This window comes from Vulpes vulpes, chromosome 10 (assembly GCF_048418805.1).
Source record: "Vulpes vulpes isolate BD-2025 chromosome 10, VulVul3, whole genome shotgun sequence".
Taxonomy (NCBI): domain Eukaryota; kingdom Metazoa; phylum Chordata; class Mammalia; order Carnivora; family Canidae; genus Vulpes; species Vulpes vulpes.
Window position 1 is genome coordinate 69,516,701 of NC_132789.1, and position 17,430 is coordinate 69,534,130.

Here is a 17,430-nt window from a genome sequence, read left to right on the forward strand (position 1 = left end):
TGACAGCATGAAGTAGTGGAAAGGACCTGAACTTTAAATTCCGGCTTCTTTACTTCACCTCTTATAACTCTATAGCTTTGGGCAAGGTATATGTGTACATGTAATATGTAAAAATATAATTAAAATTTTAAAATAGTAGTAAAATATAAAATATATTAAAAATATAAAGATATATACATCTGCATTGGGGATCATATAAATATTATATATAACATATATATCATGTATATGTAGATATATACACATCTGCACTAAGGATTAAAAAATACACTTATTGCAGTGCAACAAGTTGGAGGCCCAATAGAAAGGTGCTTGATAAACTGTAGATCAATATCTATCGATAGATCGATCGATTGATTCATCTTATCTATACCAGTAGTTGCTATTATGGGCATAAAAATATCTTCTGTAGAAAAAAGACTGTGGAGAGGGCAAGGGGTGTTAAGAAACCATTCTGTGGAGTATGTACTCCTAGGAGCTGAAATGTCTCTGGAAGCTCAGTGAAGGGTGATAGTTTTCTGTGGGCAAGAACCTACATTTGTACCTAGTCCAAGAACAAGGTATCTAAGCTGAGGAAGGGCCAGATGGAGGGGAAAATTTGAGAATATAGAGGGGCTTTTGTGAGACTAAAACCCTGGAGCAAGGAAAATGTGAAAATTAGAGGAATTGCTTTTTGGTGATTTGATTTCTTTTCCGATTCACAAAGACTGGCTTAGGTGCCTCTCCCAGGTAGTACTTAGCACAGGGTTTTGTGATAACTGCTGTGCACCTGTTTGGCCTTGCTCTAGGCAATAAGCTCCTTGAAGGCAGGTAGTAAGTATACCCACCTCACTGTCCATTCCCGGGTGTTTGGTACTCTGCCTTAGCAAAATGAGTGTCAAAATATTTTTAAGAAATAATAAAAGGTAATATTAATCCACTACTTATCGGCATGCCAGTTATTTCTCTAGTTCGTTTTTAAATTTTAAGACAAATTAATGAGTTGTATATTAGTATTATTATCCTTTCATAGATAAAGAAATTGAGGCATAAATATTGAATAACTTGCCCAAGACCTTAGAGCCAATTAGGGACAAACTAAACTCAAGCATACAAACCAAAACCCACCCTACCACATACAACTGCCACTATTATATAAGAGCATGGCCCTGTGGATGCTGTTATTCAGATAATAATGCCTGAAATGTCCTAAGATGGAAAGGAGTTCGCTAAAAGTTTGGAGACTCAAAGTAAAACTTCGCTCAGTTTCAGAGGTTTCTTTCTTTCTTTTTTTTTTTTTTTAATGTCATTAAGGTATTCTGGGTTGTTTTATTTTGTTTTTGTTTTTTCTTAATTACTGTACTTTTTCCTTTGGGCTATCACAATTTTTTTAATTACAATTTTTTAATATGAAATCATTGTGTGCTAAGTTATATCTTAGAAGAGATGGGAGGAAGGAAGAAACAATTCCTCCAATATGAAAACGAACCTGGAAAGGAAAAAGGAAATATTTTCTCCTCTGTGCCTAAGGAACACATTTTCACTAGTGTTGACTAGAAGAATGAGAATATATTACTTTATAGGTAAAAGGGTCTAGCTAGGGCAGCCTGGGTGGCTCAGCGGTCTGGTGCCACCTTTGGCCCAGGGCATGATCCTGGAGACCCGGGTCCCACGTCGGGCAACCTGCATGGAGCAGCCTGCTTCTCCCTCTGCCTGTGTCTCTGTCTCTCATGAATAAATAAATAAATCTTTAAGAAACATACAAAAACTTTCATTTAAAAAAGTGTCTAGCTACCTCTACAGTAGGCCTTGATGGCCCAGGGGTCATCCAGGAGCAACAGAAATACTTCCGGGTAGAGAATTTACTATTTACTAGAAATAACACTGGCTACTTCAGTCACCATTTAAATTTCCAAAACAATTTTTTAAATGCTAAAGGTTTTAGATTTAGGTGTTCAAACTGCCTTGGGGAATTTTCTATCACCTTGAGGGATGGTAGTTATATTGGTGTCAGCAATGCGGATATAGGAAAGCTTCTTCATTCCCTGGAAGGCTCCATTTTCAATCCCTGAACTCTTCAGGGGGTTGGTGCCCAGCTCTACAAAAACAAGAAGTGCAAAGTTTTAGTGGACAATACGAGGGTATTGCACGCCAGAGTACAGTTTTAACAAGGATTTTAAGAGATGTTTCTTGTCTGAGAAGCAAAAGAGAAATTAAAAGACACACTCTTCAGAGGGATAGCAAACTGAGGTAAAATTTTCTCTTTTTAAAACAAACAACAAACAGACACAACAACAAAACACAAAGATTTACAAAAAAAGCAATAGTGGCAAGAACAGTGACCAAAATTATTTCAAGTGCATACACAGGTTTGCACAGAAATCAACAAAAACCAAGTGCTAATAAGTCACACTTATTATGGGGCTATTACTTTCTTCAGATGAATTAAAACATTAAATAATTTGAAATTAGCATCTTGTACAACAATTATAAAATCACCTTTTTTTTTTTTGCCATGCATAGAGCTAAACAGTAGAATTTGCTCTTTAAAGCAAATGATTTATAGATGTTCACAATAGAAACAATTCCCATGATGGAAAGGTATCACCACATATCTCTAATTAATCACTACTTAATTCCATCCCACATCTTGGGCATGCAGTAGGGTGACTTTCAGTTTTCTCCATGTCCTCAGATCCTCAAGGACGAAGAATAAAAACATTATAATGCACAGATTCAAAATCTCAATTCTGCTGATCTTGCTACTGTTACTCCTATAGGCTAAAGACATCTAAGTTCTAGCTAATTTCCTTTCCTGCAGCTATGGCTTACTTGGAATCTTTTAATACCTTCCATCCTGGCCTTAGAGTTATAAGAATATCTGTACCTACGACGATCATCTGGTTCAGTCCATTGAACACAGCTTTTCGAACTTTGGTGATCTCATTCTCATGGGCACGCAGCTCCTGAAGAGTTTTGGGCATTTTTTCTGGCAATTCCTTCAGATGATTCTTGGACAGATAAAGTCGTTCCAATTTCAACAAAGGTGTAAATGCTCCAGGGCTGATTTTGCTAATTTTGTTGTTTACAAGAATCAAGGTCTGTGGATAGTGAACAAAAACAACATCTTAATTCCAAAACACTCTGTGTGTGTCGTTTATTCATTCCATTCATGAGTTTAACAGAGAAATCTACAAAATTGCAACAAATCAAAAAAATTAAGCAAATATGATTCTTTCACTTAAGACATGTATGAGGATCTGAACATCAGGAATAAAGGTGATGAAATACAGATTATAATATAGATACATACATAGACACTTCATTTTGAAACAGTAAAATTCCTAAAGATAGAAATTCTGAAAATGACCTAAGTTACCTGAAAAGAATTCAGTGCCACAGGCATCCATCCCTCAGCCTAAAATCCATTTTCATTGACTGCTGTCATGGATTCCATTACAAAACAGTGGCACCAAGTTACACTATCATCAGCAATGCAAGAGAGTAAAGATTCTCTTGCTTTCTTGCAGTCTTATAAGTTTAGATATAATTTTTTCAAAAAGTTTGTCAAATTAGCACATCATGTTGTAGTTCATTGTAATTTCTTTGCATATCTTTGTCACTTGAAAGGTTAAATTAATCTCCTTTTGTTCTGCTACTATTTACTATGTTTTGAGGGAAGAAAGACCTGATCACCATACTTCTCATTATTAAATTTTAATATATTTTAATAATTGGTTCACAGAACATAAAGATGTAATTAATATGAAATGCAGAACTTTAACATATTTTTCTTCTGCTTTTGTCCTTTTTACATATAAAGATTTTATGTAGTTAATTATGTTGATATTTTGGGGAATTCTTAAATTTTTGTTTCTGCATTCTCCTAATATAGAATATTACTTCTCATTCATTATTGGCATATGTATAGCTATTGCTAAACTTATTTTTGGACAAAAAATAAAACAGTTTGAACTTCCAGTATCAGAAGTGCAGGAATACTTTCTGAAGGTAACAGCTAGGTTAGTTAACCCATGTACATCCCCATGTAGTTCACATTATTTGACTAATTAAAACTTAATATAAGTAACAATCTTTTTGCTAATCCTAAAAGATGATGGGTTGATTAAAACAAAAATCTGGGACACCTGGGTGGCTCAGTGGTTGAGCATCTGCCTTTGGCCCAGGGCATGATTCCGGGGTCCCGGGATTGAGTCCCACACTGGGCTCCCTGAATGGAGCCTGCTTCTCCCTCTGCCTGTGTCTCTTCCTCTCTCTCTGTGTCTCTCATGAATAAATAAATAAAATCTTTAAAAAAAATCCTGGGACATTTCAATGAATATTACAAAAATTTCAAAAACTCATGAGGTTGAAAGTCATAGGAAATTAATATTAACAAGCAAAGTGTACAGGAAATTAGTAAAAGCTAGAGCTAGAAGAAAAGTTTGAGAGGATTTGCATCATTGAAAGATATCCCAAATGGCAGATGTTTAATTGTGAAGAAAGAGAAGATCCTCTATTGCCATCTATGGAAGAAAATTCTGAAAGCTTGATATCATTGAATGCATTATAGATGGTCTGAAAATCTGCTGATTTTATGTTAAATATTGAAACCTATTATGAAGAATCAGCCTGGTGATGTATTATCTACCACTTCACCTAATAAAATATTGCTTTTTTTAAAATTAGATAATAACTAGACGATGCCTCTACCTGTGAGCGTGCCATAGTAGTATCTGCTGTTAAGTTCCTGGGGTAGTATGACATTGCCCCAGTTATTTCTTCAGTACAGTTCAGTACAGGGGGATACATGATAATGTATATAGACTTCTTTGCAAAGTGCCTTTCAAATGGCATTGTTGGTTACACAACAGTGTCCAGTGGAAAACATTCCTGCTTTCAAATTAAAATACACTTGAAAAAGAAATAAATTATTTGGTCATAATGAAGTAAAATCTTAAAAGCCATATGAGTTAGAACTTCACATAAAGTAGATCCATAGGTGAGGCAGCTCTTTCTACCCACAGGTCCTGTCCTCGTGCTTTAATAAAACCAACTTTAGAAAAAAGAGAGATCCACGGGTGAGAAAAACTTATTTTTGAAAATACAGTATTGCTTAAAGATGGTTGATGTTAGCTCCATACACAGTGATATATATTTAAGAAAGCACATTTACAAATGACAAGATGTTGAGATGGGAAAACAAAACAAAACAAAACCTAATTCTATTGGCTAATGCCAAAGGCCAGCTAAATCAGAGAAAGAGTCAAGGGTGAACCCCAGGTACTCTTCAGGGGTTCAGCTGATGAAAAAGGGAAAGCTCTTCCTGTGAGCAACCCAAGTGGATCTCTGAAAATGGTTCACTATTTTTCTTGACCCAAAAAATCCAACAAAATCATGCAAACCAAGATGTTCAAATCTTTGTGTTCACTTTAAGAACACGTATGAAAATACCCATTTTCTGCATCAAGGGTATGCATATGGGAAAAAAGCCATCAAGTATCTGAAGGATGCCACTTTGCAGAAGCCATGTGTGCCATTCCATCGCTACAATGTTAGAAAAAGGGAAGTGGCAAGTGTGTCCAGGCTAAACAGCGGGGCTGGACACAGATGCCTCAAAAAGAGTGCTGAATTTTTACTGCACATGCTTAAAAATGCAGAGAATAATGCTGAACTCAAGGGTTTAGATGTAGATTCTCTGATCATGGAGCACATCCAGATGAGCAAAGCCCCTAAGATGTGGTGTTGAATGTACAGGGCTCATGGCTGATGAACCACTACTGTGCTCTCCCTGCCACACTGACGTGATCTGTACTGAAAAAGCAGATTGCTCTTCAAACAGAAGAAGAGGTTGCACAGAAGCAAAAGATATCCCAGAAGAAATTGAAGAAATTAATATTTATGGCCTGGGAGTAAATTCTCCATAAAATAAATGCAAATAAAAGTAAAAACAGGAAAAAGAAATAAAAGGAGAAAGACAAGCAGAATCGGCTTATCATGACTTTGCCAAGAGGTGAGAGAGAAGTCAGAGGAGGAGAGAACTTGTTGCTTGTGGGCAGGAAATACCTTGAGCACCACTTAAACTAAAATTGAAGCACAGCCTCAAAAATCAGAGCAACCTTCTTTGTTAGTAACTAAAGAAAAAGGGATCTAGCCTGGGAGGTAGGGAGGTGACAAAAAAGGCAACTGGCATAAAAAAGGAGTAGAGGTAGGAATAAAAGGCTTCTCATCACCTTCACCTAAGAAGACGATGGAAAGGAACAAACTTCCAGTTATAAGACAAATAAGGACTGGGGAGGTGAGGTACAACATGCTGGCTGTAGCCCACATCGCGACATGCTGTATTTCAAAGCTGTTAACAGAGTAAGCCCTAAAAGTTCTCCTCATAAGGAAAAATATATATTTATATGATATGTGTATATATATATATGTATGTATGATGGATGTTAACTACACTTATCGTGATGATCATTTTGCAATATATGAAATCATTATGCTGTATGTCTTAACCTTACACACAGCTGTATGGCAATTATATTTCAGTAAAATTGGAAGAAAAAAATGGGAAACCTGACTTAATATCATAAGGTTTTCTCCAAAGCCACTTATATAGGCTTTACACTGCACCAGGTATTATTCTAAGGGATTGTATGGTTACCACTGCATTTATAGGCAGTTAATGAATAGACTCAATTCACAATTCTCCTGAGTTTAGATCTCAAGATTTGGCTCTTATTTGCTTCATGACTTTGAACAAGTAACTCTGAACACATAACCTCTCTCTTCCTGAGTGTCCTTTTCTATATAAAAGGCTTATCAAGACTGCCTACCTCAAAAGAATGGTTATAAGAATTAAATAAGTGAGTATATATAAGTATTAAGCCTAGTGTATAGTAATTGTTAAACAAATATTTGCTATTATCCTTAAACCTTTGTAATACTTAATTTTTAATTAAAAAAAAACTCTCCCTTACTCAATTTTTTAATTCAAAGGAAATACATTGAATGTTGCCATTATACTACTTAATTTTCCATTATTTCACAGAATAATTATGCTTTTCTCTACATACAAGTATAAAACTACTCTTGCACAGCATATACTACTCATTATGAGACAAAGTCTAAATTGATAAAATTATTGAGAAAAGAGGAAACTTTCTGTTAAATCCTTTCTATTTTAACCTTTGCTAAAGTTTCATTTCTCTTCCTCCTTTTCATTCAAGTGTGGCTTTCCTGGCTGAAATTATAATGTTTATTTGCATAATAACAAGGACAGAAACAATCATGAATGAAAGAGTAAGAGAAATATAGTTGTTTGACATCCTCTGAACAGTTGGAAGCTCTAATAAACTCTTCCTCTTTTCAGTGTATACTTTGAAGTAGAAAGAAAGATATTGCCAAGATGGTAGTTGCCTAAAACATGCTGAGAAGGAAACATGGAAAAGAAAGAACATATTATTACAATTACCAGATTTAATAACCGTGCCACAGAAACCAGATATCTCTTATTTCAGGCTCTGAGGAGTTTAAAGAAATTATCCCGATTATACTTGAACATACAGAAAATTAGGATTAGAGTAAAAGAATTTTCCTTCCTTAAAAAAGTAGCTTTAGGGTAAACATAGAAAAATAAAAAGAAGTTGTAAATTTTAGTTCATTGAAAATAGTATTAATTCTTTCTTAAGCAGTCTTTTAACATATATGGTGATGGTTTAAATGGTATCACCAGCAGCTCACTCCCAGTGAAAACATGCCATGAGGGCAGAGAAAAGGTGTTTTGGGGGTCAGGCTGGGTATCCTATCAGTGGAGATGGATACCATTGGTTCAAGATTTGAGATCTCTAGCTCAGGCCTTATCCTCACTCTTTCTAGCTCATCTTTCACTCTAGCCAACTCTTATATTTGCTTATTTTCTTATGCTTTCCCCTTCCTTTTGTATAGAAGAACTTCTTTTCTTCTCTTTCTTTCAAAATTCTGCTAATCCTCTAAGACCCTTTGTCCCATATTCTCTCAAATACTAACTGGTAACCTGTTGTGGGATATGTCTGATTTGTCTCTTCTTGATGCATGTAGCATTCACTACTAACAAACACAGGGCTTCTATTGTTGTATTTCAATAAATTGACTATGCCATATTATTTGCTGTTTTTATTTCTATTAACTGCTCCATAGAGAATCTTAAAATCTTAAGGAAAAAAAATCTTTGCATCCTTATAAAAATATAGTATGTTTTCTCCTAATGGGTGTTTAATGCTTTTCTCATCCTAGCTGTCTGAAAGTTGATAACTAAGTCTTGTCCATCTATAGCATATGATGATCAGTTTGTTTTACTTTATATTATTTCCCTTGAATCTATATTTCTTATTCTAATATATAGCAGTCAGAGGATTTATTTTTATATTTATATTTTACCATGTATTTACTATTATTACTATATATATATATATATATATATATCCCTCCAATTTTTTTCTATAATGGCTACAAACACTAAATGGATGTGAAATTAGTTTTCTGCTTATGCTCCCAACCTTAAAAATGTATTTCTATGATATTCATCATAAGAAGCTGTAAACTTATCTCTACATATAGGTCACTTATAACTAAGCAATTCTCTCCATTGTTTTCTGAAAATTCTAATGCTTTACATTGTATTTTTAATGTTGAGAAAAACTCTGCTTCCCTGAAATTTCCACTTGATTGTCAACAAGACAGTTCTGTCATCTTGTATTTGAGGTTAGTAAATCCAATTTCTCTTCTCCAACATGGCCCTTCAAAAATGTCACTCATGACCTTTTTCACTCAATTTGGGCATCCATTTCTCTATACTGTGTCTATAAGACATGATTTCCACATTCTTTATCCCCATGAGGATCATTCTGAGGAAACTCGGTGGTTAATGCTCTTCTTTAAATGTCTTGCCCAAGACCAGACGTAATACTTCAAGAGTAGTCTACCAGAGTGGAAAACAGAGACCATGAGACTTGCAGTATTTATTCTGGGCATTGAAGTATGGCTTATTTATACTAATTGTGCAATGGTATTCTGAGGGGAAACTACATTTTACTTATCCCACAGGTAGAGAGCTGGACTAGGGAATATATAGGGATTCTGATGCCCTATCTGAAAAGACAATGCATTTACTTTTATAGAAGGCTGCCTTAGCAATGCTAAACCCTATTTGATTGTGTTGGTCATCCTCCATTTATAACACACCTCTCCCAACTACACTTATACTCATTCTTTGTTCTTTGTAACCTTCCTCTATGTCCTGGGAAGCTGAACTCTGGGGACCGCTTTACCCAGATGACCTTGACCCCTGGCCTCCAGTTAAGCTCATCCATATGAGACGGTGACAGGAAATAAGGAGGTAGGACTACAGCTCTCCACTATTCTGTGGTGGGTTTGGGTGTTTCACAATGCTTTGTTGGTTCCTATATCCCTTTGTAAATCATCCCTTCAGGAAAGTCTTCTCTATGAACACTTTTGACAGTGCCATCAATTTTCTACTGGAATCTTGTCTGGTAGACTAAATGTGTGAACACTATAATAGAGTATAGGTGAGTAAAAATCGCCATAAAAGCACAGATACAGATAAGAATGCAGCATGTAGGGCTCCTGGGTGGCTCAGTGGTTGAGCTCTCTGCTTTTGGCTCAGGGCCTGATCCTGGGGTCCTCGGATCAAGTCTCACATTGGGGTCCCCACGGGGAGCCTTCATCTCCCTCTGCCTATGTCTCTGCTTCTCTCTGTGTGTCTTTCATGAATAAATAAATAAAATATTTTTAGAAAAGGATGCAGCATGTATAGTCCTAAATACAAAGAAAGATACAGATATAAAGATATTTGAAGACAGAATTACATTTACTAAATAAAATATGGATGGTTATCCTTTTTTTTCTTGGTGCCAATCTTTGAGCCTTTACAAGATTGGTACCTCTTAGAAAATTAATGAAAGCAGACAAAAGAAAGAAAATAATACTAAGATCAGTAATGCATTCTGTATATTTTTCCAATATTGAAGTAAAATCTAACTAGGCAGATAAAGACTTCTATTCATGAAACATTAGAGAAGATTAAGATATAAAGCATTTTTTAAGAGGCAAATACTAAAGATATATGGGGTATATGTAAGAAAGTCGGCAGATTTTTAGGAATTAATTAATATGATGCTTTGCTTCTTATCACCCCCTAAATAGAGGATTTAATAAGTGCTTCTGTGCGTATATATTCCCATAAAGTACTACTGGCGTTACCTAACTTTTGTTTTGAAAAATCCTGAGAGTTCCATCTTGTTACAACTTAAAAACAAACAAAGAATTCTTACATGAAGGTTCTTGAGGTTCTTGAAGTCTCCATCTTTGATTTCGGTGATTTTGTTGTTTTGTAAGTCGAGCAGCGTAGTGTCAGGGGGAAGATCTTTTGGTACTTTGTCCAGACCTTGCACAACAGTAAAAGCAATGTGTAGTCAGTGAAAGGGGCACGTGACTACAGAATCACAAAGGACGTGTTTGCAAAGAAATTGATATTGCAATGAAAGTTTTACCAGTGTCATATTTTTCTTCTTCTAGGAATTATATCAATTATAGTTTATCTGCTTTGTTCTTTCCAAAGAAGTCAAATGCTACATATATATAAATATAAATATATATATTTAAACATATATGTATATTTAAATTATACACAGACCACATTATTTTCCCCACATAATTACCTCTCTGTGTAAAAATAAAATTTATACTTTGTAAGGTAGTGGCTCAAATTTCTCAGGGCACATCGAGGTTTTACTTCATTGTTCTCATTTTAGAAAATAATTCTTTTCATAAGTGTTAAGTGCAAGTGATTTCTAAATCTCTACCTTTCTACATAAAAATACCATTTAGCAGAGAAGAGCTTTAGCCAAATCATCAAAGATCCTTTGACCTAATCTAACATTGCCACAGATCTATATTTAAAACGCTTCTCTTCCATTGGCTTTGTTTCATATTGATGTAGGATGTTCTGCAAAAATCTCATATTCTATTGACTCAAATTCATGTGATCTTTTCTATATTTGAGATTGTGTAACATAAATCAGAAAAGTTTTTCATCCCCCCCATCATATCTGAAACTTGAATTCTTTCATTCATTCCTTCAACAAAGCCTTATGAAATACCTCCTAGACACCATCAATTTCTTAGGCCCTGGGAATAGAGGAGGACCAAGACAGAAATTGCCCATATCCCCATAGAAAATATAATTCAATCTACAGTTTTCAATTAGAAAGAAAATTGCAACAGGGAATATAATTACTATGTTGAAAAGATGTCTCTCCAATTTTGAATCTTATGTAAGCGTATACCATTAAATTGCAATGGTAGTCACAGTGCTATCTTCATGCCTTCCGTGGAAATTACAAAAATGTATCTGAAATCACCTACCTTCTAATTTCTCTGCAAATACATTTTTACTCACATTATCATGGCTCTGTTGATAGTGGAAAAAATATCGAGTACCCAATTCAGAGATCAACTATTATTATAAATTTAAATATCAAAATGCACGTGGTTCTAAACATGCATAAATAAGTTCCAAGAATTTACTACAGAAACAGTTCACAGAGAAATAACAAGAGTGAAGTGTTTTCAGTGATAAACAGCTATCTTGTAGGAGGATATTTAACTGCACTATGTAGTCATCATCACTGCCATTTTCAGAAATGTCAGTTTGATAATTTCATGCAATTAGGAGTGGTAGACTTCTGCCAAATGTTTGATAATTAGTGTTCTTTAACTGAGAAAAAAAGACACATTTCCTTTCATTTGGAAAAAAGTTAACAGCCTACATTTCATTATTACTCTGTGGGCTTCTTTTTCAAAGTTTTAATTTTCACTTATGCTTACTTTTATACATTATTTCTTTTCTTCTACACATTATTGAATTCAAATATAGTGACTCTCTTAACATTTGTTCAAAGCTAAAGTGCAGATAAATTTCAGATGTGGAGAGGAAAAAATGATATATCTACTTGGCTAGCAATTTTGATTATGTTGTCCTCCTAGAATTTTAGCAACTTCTTAGAGTGAATTATATATATTATTTTTCTGAAGATTTAGGCTAAAAAAATCCTTTGGCTTGTGATCTTTGCTTTGTGATTTTAGTGCTTAGACAGTCATTTTTAATGATTAAAATCACAACCTTAGCATCTTCTCTGAATTACTAGTAAATTTATATCCATTTCAGGGATTTTACATATTAGTATTTTTACTAGAACTTTATTCTGACATGAGATGCAATATCACACTGTACTTTTAAGGTCTAGACAGGGCATTGGGGGCATCACCTAGCTTGCTATTGGCAGAGTATAACAGGGACATTATCCCAGTTACGAGTTCTTAGAATGTCACAAAGAGACAGAACATTAAGTAGCAGCTAGTCCTTGATTCCCAAAAGCCATCAGATAGACTCTATGATGAGGTTCTTACCAGTCTCTATCAAAATTAGAAAAACATGAGTTCAGTGGAGTTAGTTTTAATATAACTCACACACATCAATACTCACATACATGAACACACATTTCTGAAACTAGTTTCTGCCTCCATCTTAAATTACTGTCTTAAAAAATAATAATTAAAATAGCAGATGGCAAGCTGTTGTTACTTTGTTGACTTTGTTTTTGAACTTATATCAAATTAACTTGTGCAATATTCCAAAAACATCCCAGAAATTAGGGAACTTCTAAGTGAGTTCCAATACTCTTTTATAGGTAAAGAAACAGAAATCAAATGAAATTATATGGCTTATCTAAAGTGTCTTATGTTTAAACCAAATCAAGAAAGATCCAAAGTGCCATATATATATATATATACACTGTATTTTTTTAAAATGTTGATCTACACTGTTCCTTGAACATACTGTGCTTATTCTTAACTATTTGTTTTTGTTCTTACGGTTTATGTTGCATGGAATATTCCATCCACTCATGTCCTTCTAGCTTCGTTCTAACCACCCCTTTACCCCCTTCCTCTATAATATTCATCCGAACCACACCAGGTAACAGTGACCTCCTCCTCCACAAACATCTGTTTGTATATAAGCTCATGAGGTGTTGTCCTGCACCGAGTTTCCTTTCTTTTCTGTAGGTTCTGGAAAAGCAGGGACAAATGACTATATGTCGTGAGAGCTGTGATCTTACTGCGGACACATAAAGGTAGTTTTGTTATTGATTAGTTTTAAAATCATAGTCTGTCCTGATGTCCCATGGTGAAAAGTTCATGGTCATGGCTACGAGATCTTTTCTGCTATGTTTTGTTACAATCATCTCTTCACATCCTGCTTTCATAACAGTTCTTACTTTTCCTCAGAAGTACTAGAATAAAACTGGCTAAAATAATCATAATTTTCTCTCTGATTCTTGGTTGGCCAGAAATATTTTAGGGATGAACACTACCATCAAATATGTCATTCCCAGTATCTGCATCTGAAAATTGCTCTCATTTTCTTCTGTGCCTTTGACATATTTGTGAAGAACTTTTGGCTACATGCGTCTGAAGGATACTACCCTTTCTGTCTCACATGGTAACTGATCCAATGGTACAGTTTCCTTGTATGACATATTTTTTATGGGAAGAGATCAATTCTAAACCCTTGGATTGAGAAACAGATGCTCATTTATGGATTAGTATTGTCAAAAATAATCAATCAAATAATGAATACTGAATCTGATTAAGCCTGTAGATGTAACTCCCAATTTATAAGAAATGTAAAAGTCAAAGGTACATGCTTAAGTCTGCTAAAGAAATGGATTCAACAACACTACTTAAAAAATGGGCAGCATTAAAAAAAAAATGGGCAGCATAGATAAACAGATATTTCTCCAAAGAAGAAATCCAGATGGCCAACAGACATATGAAAAGATTCTCGACATCACTCATCATTAGGGAAATGCAAATCAAAACCATGAGATATTACCTCACACCTGTCAGAATGGCTCAAATCAACAACACAAGAAACAACAGGCACTGGTGAGAATGTGGAGAAAAAAGGAACCTTTCTGCCCTGTTGGTGGGAATGCAAACTGGTGCAGCCGGTGTGGAAAACAGTATGGAGGTTCCTCAAAGTTAAAAATAGAACTATCTTATGATATGAAAATCATACTACTAGGAATTTACCCAAAGAATAGAAGGACACTGGGGCACCTGGGTGGCTCAGTGGATTAAGCATCTGCCTTTGGCTCAGGTTATGATCTCAGGATCCTAAGTTTAAGTCCCACAAGCACAGGCTCGCTGCTCAGTGGGAAGTCTGCTTCTCCCACTTCTTCTGTTCTCCCTGCTTGTGTTCTCTCTCTCTTTCTCTCTTTCTCCCTCTCTCTGTCAAATAATAAATAAAATACTAAAAAAAAAAAAAGAATACAAGAACACTAATGCAAAGGGATACATTCACCCCCATGTTTATAGCAGCATTATTTACAATATCCAAGATATGAAAGCAACCCAAGTGTCCAACAATTAATGAATGGATAAAGATGTGATATCTATATCTATATACTTATAGATATAATGGAATATTATTCAGCCATAAAAAGGAATGAAATTTTATCATTTGCTGGAATGGATGGAAATAGTATAATGCTAAGTGAAATAAGTCAGTCGGAGAAAGACAAATACATAATTTCACTCATATGTGGAATTTAAAAAACAAACAAGGGGAAAAAATAAGAGAGAGACAAATAAATAAACAAACTCTTAATTATAGACAACAAACTGATGGTTACCAAAGGGGGAGAGGATGGGGGAATGGGTGAAACAGGAGATGGGGATGAAGGAATGCACTTGTGGTGAGCACAGAGTGATATACAAAAGGGTTGAATCACTATGTTGTATGTTATATTGAAACCAATGTAACATTGTATGTTAACTAAAATTAAAGTAAAAACTTAAAAAGAAGAAATAGATTCAACAAAATCCCCAATTCTTCAATAGATAAACCACAAAGAAAAGTAATGTTAGTTTTCCAAATGTATAGTTTAAAAGAGACTTAAAAGCTATTTAAATGATTGCAATATATGTACTTTTTGGATCTTAATTTACACAAACTGCAAAATAAAAAGTCTCTTAATATTTATGAGATGACTGAAAATGTATATATTGAAAGAGTATCTGACAAAAGAAATGATTTTAAATTATCTGGTTGTCATGATTGTATGAATTGAGAGCTTAAATCTTTGAGTGAAACACACTGATGTATTGTTGGATAAAATGATATGATATCTGGAATTTGCTTTATAATAATAGGGAAGGGAGGAAGTGGGTGGGGATATATAGAAAAATATTAGCATATTTCAACACTTGTTGAAGCCCAGTGGTGGGTGCACCAGAGTCTTATTTTGCAGATTTTGTGTATATTAGAAATGTTCATATGACTTTTTATTTTTTATTTTATTTATTTTATTTTTTATAATATGACTTTTTATTTTTATTTTTTTTAAATTTTTATTTATTTATGATAGTCACAGAGAGAGAGAGAGAGGCAGAGACACAGGCAGAGGGAGAAGCAGGCTCCATGCACTGGGAGCCCGATGTGGGATTCGATCCCGGGTCTCCAGGATCGCGCCCTGGGCCAAAGGCAGGCGCCAAACCGCTGCGCCACCCAGGGATCCCTATAATAAGACTTTTTAAATAAAAAGATCAGTGTTTGAATTTTTATCCTGGTTCCTCTTCTTGATCCTTAACATCCCTGGGCAAGTTGCTGAAGCTGTCTAGGCCTTGATTTTTTTTTTTTTTTTGTGGGTTTTTTTTTTTTTTTTTGCATCTTTTGCAGACTTTTTGTGAGAATTCAGTCAGATGTTTTACAGAATAATCTCCTGCCATCATGCAAAGCAGGTCCTCAGTTATCAAGACCTGTAAGTGTCCCCAATAAGGAGATGGAAAGGGAGCAGCTCCAATTAACCTGCTGATGATTAGTCTTGTAAATCTGTGACAAAGTGATGGTTTTTCAGGGTTATGCTTTTCCTGTATAACACAATTATAACCCATACTATCCCAAAAGCTAAAGTCAGCTCTCCCCATGTATCACACAGAAACTTTTCTCTGAAAGCTCTTATTCCTGGGTGGCTCTTCTTACCAGACCCCTTGTGGTCATGTTGCATTCCTCATTGCTCATGGGGGCAACATGTTCAGAGTCTCTACAGAGCTTGTCTACCAAGCTCAGCTTTTGGCTGGTAACCCCTCGGTTTAGCAAGCACAGGTTCCCCCAACAAATACCTAAGCCTCCCAAAAGCTGTCCTGGTCCATCTAACTCTATTTTAATAGTGGCAAATGCTAGGCTTTTTTGGCAAATTTGTAAATTATCAGTCTTTGTTTATATTGGGCCATTTATTTTGGTTAGCATTATCATCCAGAGAGTGTTTTGGTTAGCATTATCATCCAGAGAGTCAGCTACACGAGCTACAAATAACTAGGACTTTTACCTTAGCGTTCCCCCTGCTTCTCTCTCTTTATCTGAGAATGCTGAGCATGACGTAGACTGGGGTAGAATTACTAGAGCTAAAGAGTCTTTCTAGGTGATTAAAAACTTTATTTCAGTTGAAAATTGTTTGAACTGAAAGTAATCCTCAGAGAGTATAAAAGTAGTTATTCATCCTTAAGAATATTTTTTTACCTTAAGCCTTTAAATAAAAACCCCTGAAGTTGTCTTTATATATGATCTTATTAACCATATATGATTTTAGCTAAATTATTCTTATTGAAACTGATGAATTTTATAGTCATTCTCAAACTATATGGAAAGCAAAGTGTTAAGCATTTTGGTTTTTTAAAAGATTTTATGTGTTCATTCATGAGAGACACACAGAGAGAGGCAGAGGGAGAAGCAGGCTCTCTGTGGGGGCCCCATGAGGGACTCAGTCCCAGGACCCCGGGATCACGCCCTGAGCCAAAGGCAGACACTCAACCACTGAGCCATCCAGGCTTCTTGATATTAAGCATTTTAAATGAAATTTCAATTAGCCAGGTAAAACTGGCTTCAAATAATATATTCTACAATAGAAAAGAAAGCCATGAAAATATGATTCAATGCCTTTCTTACAATCTTAAGTAGAAAGTTGAAGTAACTATGAAATAGACTTGTAAACTAATTTGAATATAATTGATGTGACCTCTTAAGTAGTTTGCAACTGTTAAATAATGACCTTCACAGGGACGTGTAGTATCTGTGGACCTTCTGTGTATAATGCATAATGTATACCTGTATTTCTCATTAGAAATGTATAGAAGTCTAAGTGAGCATGGAGGTAATTAGCTTTTCCAAAGATGGCGTTTATCATATCTCCCATCTTATATGTTCTTATTCAATACAAACTTGTCCCAACCTCATCAAAAGATGAATTCAAATTCCCCTCCTGTCGATTCTGGGATGGACTTATAATGCCTCTATGGCTTAATGGAATGGGCCAGAAGAGAAACACAGCATGACTT

General features: G+C 35.1%; 1 protein-coding gene across 2 annotated transcripts in view; it reads right to left on the reverse strand.

Annotated features, from left to right (window-relative positions):
• The window catches only part of DCN (decorin), a 43,352-nt gene that overhangs the window by 13,082 nt on the left and 12,840 nt on the right, over positions 1-17,430 (reverse strand). For both annotated transcript variants that reach the window (XM_025992218.2, XM_025992219.2), the window contains exons 3-5: positions 10,305-10,417; positions 2,867-3,080; positions 1,964-2,077 (exon numbers count right to left, since the gene is read on the reverse strand). In XM_025992218.2, the coding sequence (XP_025848003.1) occupies positions 1,964-2,077; positions 2,867-3,080; positions 10,305-10,417 (441 nt within the window). The remainder of the gene's footprint in view (positions 1-1,963; positions 2,078-2,866; positions 3,081-10,304; positions 10,418-17,430) is intronic.